Raw genomic sequence first — 6,839 nt, 5'->3', positions numbered from 1 at the left:
TCAGCTGTTAGATATGAGCTGAGCTGCTTCCCTGGCTGGAGATCAGCACACAATCGTTTTTTGATTAATACTGTTTGTTTACATGAAGATACAAAGAATCGTCTCCCCCCACTGCGCTGCAAAGCCTTATACATTGTGATATATAATTGAATGCTGGCTGCGAATCCTGTTCTTGAACGATAAATTGTGCAGCGAGGCAAGGAGTGGATTAGGCTGTTTGGTGAAGTACTTTTTCACCTCTGTCTTTTTTTTCTTTTCTTTTTTACGCTCAGTACAGCTTCTCCCCAGACTCAACATCTACTGTACGTTTTCATTACGCCGTATCCAAATGTGTCTCTTGTGAAATATTATAGCGGCTTAGTTGCGACTTTGCTGAAAAATTTCCCTTCTTCCACTTCTCCGTTAAGCTCTTTCCCCTACCCTCCCTTCAGCCATCCTCCACGGGGCTGAGGATCATTGGAGAGGGGAAGATTTCATCATCTGGTCCTGCCAGGATCTATTCCTGCTTTGGCATGTCCTTTGAGAGATCTGTTCTGTGCCAGCACTGATGATGATCCAGGCTCTACACCTCCACTCCCAACGGAGCACATCAATCACCTCCACTCCTCACAGTTCTGGGGAAGGGAGGGAGGCGAGGGAGATTTTGTGTGGTGGCGATGGTGCTGGTGAAGCCTTTGACTCCACTCATATGATGCGCAGGAAAAAGGGAAATAAAGGTGGAGACAGAGGTGTGGGTGCCGTAGCCGTCACCTCTGCTCCTGTGATGTCTGCCTGCACTCGCAGGATGCCGGGAAAAGAGCCCCAGGAGGCATTTTATGACACATCGCAGGGGAGGTGGTGGGGACGGAGGGTGGTGGGTTTTTGTATGTCTGTTGTGGATTTCATATGTCACGTAATCTCTTTAAAATCAGAACAGACACCTGAGGCGTGAAATAGATGCCTGTCCCTACAGAGGACACCCACAACTGCACACACACATAATTGTTCAAAGAGATTGGACCCCCCCACCCCACCCCCCGGGCAAAACCCCCCCCCCCCCCCAAAAAAAACGACTGAATGTGAGCCTGTCTCCACCGAAGTTAATCCTTTCATCATGTTTAGCATCTGAGACTTGACATAAATATCATTTTGTTTTTTGGAGAGTGTGATTTGTTTCAGGTCACTGAGTCCGTGAGTCTGCTGGGAAGTGACACAGCAGCCAGTGAGATGATGCAGCTGATGTTATGAGCTCTTATATCTAGAGATATATATCTTATATTCTTATATAAAATCTTATATCTAGATATAAAACATATCTAGTTGTATATCAAATACAACTGTAATGAATATATATGCTGTGGTTTGTAGATGCACAAAAGCAAACAGTCATTATTAGACCTGCTCAGCTTCTTTTTAATGCAAATATCTGATCAGTCAATCACATGGCTGGAGGTCAAGTATGAACTTATGCATGTAGACATGGTCAAGATGCCCTGTCAGAGTTTAAATTAAGCATCAGAATGGGAGTAAAAAGGGTGATTTAGGAATATTTGAGTGTGCCGTGGTTGTTTGTGCCAAACAAACTGGTGTGAGGATTTTCCCACACAGCTATTTCTAGGGTTTCCAGAGTCAGGAAAAATATCCAGTAATCGTCAGTTTTCTGAGTGAAAAGGTCAGAGCATGACCAGATAGAAAGGCAAACAGAAACTAAAATAACCACTTGTTACAATGAAGAAGAACATCTCTGAATGCACAACACTGACAGCAGAAGAAGACCACACTGGGTGCTGACAACAGGAAAGTTAGGCTACATTTTTTATAGGCCAACCAAAATGGGACAATACAAGATTTGAAAATGTTGCCCATTCTGATAGGTGTTGATTGAAAGTATGGATCCATCCTGCCTGGGGGATCTTTTTGGCAGAGGGAGCAATTTGGGCTCCACAGTACCAACTGAGCCACGACCTACATACAGGATTGTTGCTGACCATGTCCATCCTTTTATAATCAGAGTGTAGCCATCTTCTGATGGCTGTATATAGCAAGATAATGCACAATGTCACACAGCTCAGATCAGCTTACAGTTTTTTTTGTTTACTCTGCTGTGCAAATAGCCTTTGTAGTCACCAGATCTCAATAGAACATCTTTGGGATGTGGTTAAATGAAGATTAACAGCATTAACAACAACTATTTGGGCCTGACTAAGATGTCCTATGGAATTACCTAAAATATTTCAGATTCATGATACCCAAAGGACAAATCCTGTGTACTTAGATGATTGTGGCATACCAGCTCAGTTAGACATTCATGGTTCCATGTGATCTATACTGATAGTGGCTCAGCAACTATTGAATAAAATGCTTATAAAACTTGGTACATATATCCATACTTACCAGATGATACGCCCCCCTTCATCTTATCCAAATGAATTACTCCAGTTTGCATTTTTCCCCTGCAAAACTAATTATGTAAGGATGCTAATTACAGCATGGCAAAGCCGGGTTTTGTAATGTCTGGAAATTCAGGAGCATCAAACATGTTACAGTTATTGTTTGAAAAGGAGAAATGAATTCTTCCTTAAACACGTCCTCTATCATGTTGTTAGCTTAACAAAAACTTAGTCTCATTTGAGGGTTTGTGGGTTTAAGCATGGTTAGGGTTGGGTAGTTGCAGAGCTACATGACTTCAAACATCTGACTCACAATGCGAGGAAAACAAGACGAGCTTCATTTCAGCTCGTCTTGAAAACATTTCCAAGAATGTGCTAAAGCCAAGAGAAATCCAACAGGGGGAGGAAAAAAAATCCAACATTTGTATAAACGATCACAGATGCTTTCTGTATGTACAAAAGCAAGCACCTACCAAAACACTGCAGCCTCTTATCCAAGACACTTACTGAAATGACAGCTACAAAGAAGGATGTTCACGGTGAATGTTGGAAACTAGCAGCTGCTGCGACTCGCAGACCAAACGCTCTTTTCTTTTTCTTGTGTGGATCAGAAACCTTTGGAGGAAGTGTGTAAACACGTTGAGAGGCAGAGACTGTTTCTATAGAGGCAAACAGAGATATAACCTTTGTTTATGAGTGCAGGCGGGCCGGCTGACAGTGTGTATAAGTCAAGCGAGGCCAGCCCACTCGGAGATCTGCTGGCACGAATTAATCAAGCACCGGCGGTGGGACGCCTCGCCACACCTCTGCAGGACTTTCTAACCAAAGCGAAGGGGAATGACCACAAGGTTACTGTACCTCCACGAGACAGAAGGCACGCTCTGATTCAACACTGCTGGGAAGAAATGCCTCCCCATAAACGTCTGCTAACTGTGAACAGCCAGGATGACGACAATAGACTTTTTAAACATCAGAGAACGGTTCGTCTGGAGTCATTTCACAGCAAGAGTTATTACAGCAATAATATCCAAGAGTGCGTCCTTCAGGGTGATTATGGCTGTGACAGTGATGCAATAGATGTGAGGCACAGAGGCACATTACTGGCTCTTATTGCTGTTTTACAACTCGTTTAAAAAAATGGGGAGAAGACTAATTGTTAGTTCTGCTTCATGGTAATTGTGAACACAGTTAAAACTCATTTTTGAGATTCATTGGTTTCTTTACAGTGTAAAGAAAACTGCAGGAGATTACAAGAAAAAGGAGCCAACACAGCTTCTCTATTAAACAATGAGCATTTTATTACAATAAAATGCTTATTTACAAGGCAAGAGAGAATTCTTCTGTTGGAAACGGTACAGTACCTCTAAAAAAATAAAAATAAAAATAAAGGGGTGGGGTGGGGGGTGCGAATAGCATACACAGGCAGCTTGGGAATTACATATTTGCATTACAGTGGTCATATAGCTTATTACAGCGCCAGCTGAATCCAAAAAAAAAAAAAAATGTGGAGAACAGAAGCTTTTTACACAGGAATCCTCTGACATCTTAATACAGTTCAAGCAGTGGATGAAATAAAAATCAAAGAGCAACATCTGTTATTCACAGGGCAACAATACTCCTCATTTAGAAGGTATAGCAAAGAAGCTACAGGTTTGGGAGGACACATGAACATCTGAGAAGAAAACAAATCAAAGTGGAAACGTTCCAAGAACTTGATGCGTGTAAAACACGTTGCAAACAACAAACAAAGTGTTTTAATTAGAAACTTCCACAAGAGTAAATGAGTGGGTACCTAAACAAATCCTTGTAATACCACTTTGTCACAGTAAAGAGAAGGGCCGCTGACATTACGCGGGATCCCTGTCATTCTGATACAAAAATAAATATACAATGAAGGAGGCTTGTGTGTTTTTTCTTCTTTTAAAATAAAAATAAAAACGTAACTGTTGAGAACACAGGCAAGCTCTGACAACCAGGGCTTTTGTCTCAATGCGAATTCACTTTCCAAAGAGCAACATAGATGGTAGCGACCCTTGTCTGTTTTAATCAAACTAAAAAAAAGTGTTTCCCCTTCATCCCGTGAACTCCGCTGTGCCTTTTCTCCTCTCTCGCCTCCGATTTCTCAGAGCCAGGGGTGCCAGGCTGGATCCATGCGACACAGATTGTCGAGGCTGTTTGCTGCAGCCACCAGAGTGTTGACCTTACTCTCGCCTCCCTCGAACTGAGCCAGGTTATGGAGGCGAGTCATGATGGCCGTGACGGCCTTCTGGACCAGCGAGACCAACTGCTGGGAGTCCATGTTCTCTGGCTGCCCGGCTGGGGACAGGGGAATGGATGTGTCCTCCTGGGTCTTTTTGTGCCACGCGATGATCTCATCACGAAGGACGGCCTTCAAGATTCCATCCACCTATGAGAGAAAGGAAATCAGGAGGTCACTTTCAGGAAACAGATTCATTTTTTAAGAAATATACGAGGTCTAGAATTTAAATCAACATCCTGATGATAAAACATTTGATTACTAAGGATTGACCACATCAGGATGCAAACAGACTTTCCCTTTTTATAATGCAATGCAACAAATGATGTAAAAACTGAAGTTTTTATACTGCAAACTACAGTCATAGAGTTTATATGAAGCTCTCAAATATATGATTATATGCCAGTCTCCTGGGCAGTGTGTTCAAACAGTCTGTCGTGGAAATGAGAGCAGTGAAACGTGACAAAAACCTCAGTTTATTTAAAGTCTCTGCTAATTTCAAACATACATATAAAACAAAGCTGTTAACTCCAATTTAGGGCATGGCAGTCATCTGCAGGGAAATCTCTGAGATGTTAACAGCTCATTACGGTGACACAGATCTGAAACGCATAACCATCAAAACCAAGACCTGGCAATCATCGCCTGACTACGTACACGCCGTTCCCTACCCTCACCTAAAGTGTTTATTCGGTTTCAGACGGCACTAGACTGTTTAAATAGTTTATATCTGAGTGGATGATTGTTAAGTGTTTGTGTTTTCCTGTGCTCTGTGGTATACCTCTCTGCTCTGGCCACAAGCAGCACTGGTCTCTGGCATTCGGTCCCAACTAGTTCACATGGTCAAATGTTCTGTTTATTTGCATCTTAAGCGCTTCTGTGTCTGGAACATCAGTCAGACTTTAAGTATGAGCTTGACCCATACGCAGACACTGCAGGCCTGTCATTACTGCCCTGCTTTACATATATTACACAACCCAATGACTGCTACTGTTTTTCACTGCTTTGTTTTTAGTTAAGCCTCAGACCTAAACCCAGAGGAAGTTCACCAAGTTTAAGTGCCAGGCAATATCTGGAGAGCGCCGCAGGAGCTTAAATTTGACAACAAACCGCAACGCTCGAGTCACAGCGAGCAACAGCAATGGCAGCCGACTGACCCCACTTCTTCTAAAAGCTTCCAAGACTCATGTGAATAAATTATATAAATTAAACAAATGTAATTCTTCAAATATATCTGAGATTTAAACGTAAACTCAACATTTTTGACAAGCTCGTGTTACTGAATGTTTTAACGGTGATGTGCTCCTTAATTTTCACGAGCCTAAAACTAACACAATGAGAGAGGTTTACAGTTAAGCCATGGTCTTTTGTGCGACGGTCAGTAGAAGCCAATCCCCTGTGTCATCTTCTGTGTTATCTTATTAACAAACTAAGGCCAACATTGAAGCGACAAAAAGTGCAGTTCCTCAAATGACCACTTGAGGTTTTCTGCAGAAGTGAATAAATCTCCTCAGGCTTGCATTTTAAAACAAACACCTTCAGGGATGAAGTTAACATGTTAGCCTCTGGAGATCATTTTTCACCCTCATAAGAACTGTTTAAGGCATAAAATTAGGGGCATGGCGGCACTAATAAACAGGCCGAGGTTGTAGCCAGAAGCAATGTGATAGACCTCACCTGTGCTGAATCACTGAACTGGATCTCACAAATATTATTCCAAGCTCTGAGGTACAGACCATCCAAAAAGCAACTGTACTGAACCGTTTTCAGCTCATAATTTAGCATTTTATTTGTTTGTCCAAGTACGGTCACTTCCAGCTCCATGGAAAAAAAACAACCTGGTTTGGATATGCATCATAAAAAGTGAAAGAGATTCAAAAGTGTCCCTCCCACCCGTCCACTAAAGTTAAACCTCCAATCAGAGGCTGTAATCAATCCATGTATTACTTGTTAAAGTACAGGATTTCAAAGTGCTGTGATTTTATGGCTGTTCACCTGTAACAATCAAAACACACAGACTGTTAGAAAGAGCGGATTCATGAGTTTCATGTCGTTGGCAGGCAGTGTAACAGCAGCAGTGGCTGCAGTGACTCCAGACATGCTTGCACAAGTATGATTATCGTATGGATGCATGCCGTGCGCCTGGAGGGGGAAACAATGAGCACTAGAGTTTTGTCAACTTCATATTCAGCCATTTAATTTCAAGTTCACTG

At 42.3% G+C, this 6,839-nt stretch overlaps 1 protein-coding gene across 3 annotated transcripts in view; it reads right to left on the bottom strand.

Moving 5' to 3' along the window:
- Nucleotides 1-3,642: 3,642 nt before the first annotated feature.
- Nucleotides 3,643-6,839, bottom strand: part of trrap (transformation/transcription domain-associated protein) — an 85,357-nt gene continuing 82,160 nt past the window's right edge. For all 3 annotated transcript variants that reach the window (XM_084938108.1, XM_084938111.1, XM_084938110.1), the window contains one exon: nt 3,643-4,776. In XM_084938108.1, the coding sequence (XP_084794234.1) occupies nt 4,492-4,776 (285 nt within the window). In that variant the 3' untranslated portion in view covers nt 3,643-4,491. The remainder of the gene's footprint in view (nt 4,777-6,839) is intronic.

The sequence above is a fragment of the Perissodus microlepis genome, chromosome 8 (genome assembly GCF_051167445.1).
Source record: "Perissodus microlepis isolate ML-2025 ecotype Zambia chromosome 8, ASM5116744v1, whole genome shotgun sequence".
Classification (NCBI taxonomy): domain Eukaryota; kingdom Metazoa; phylum Chordata; class Actinopteri; order Cichliformes; family Cichlidae; genus Perissodus; species Perissodus microlepis.
Note: the sequence above shows the minus strand (reverse complement) of the source record. Positions and strands in the feature narration are given on the sequence as shown.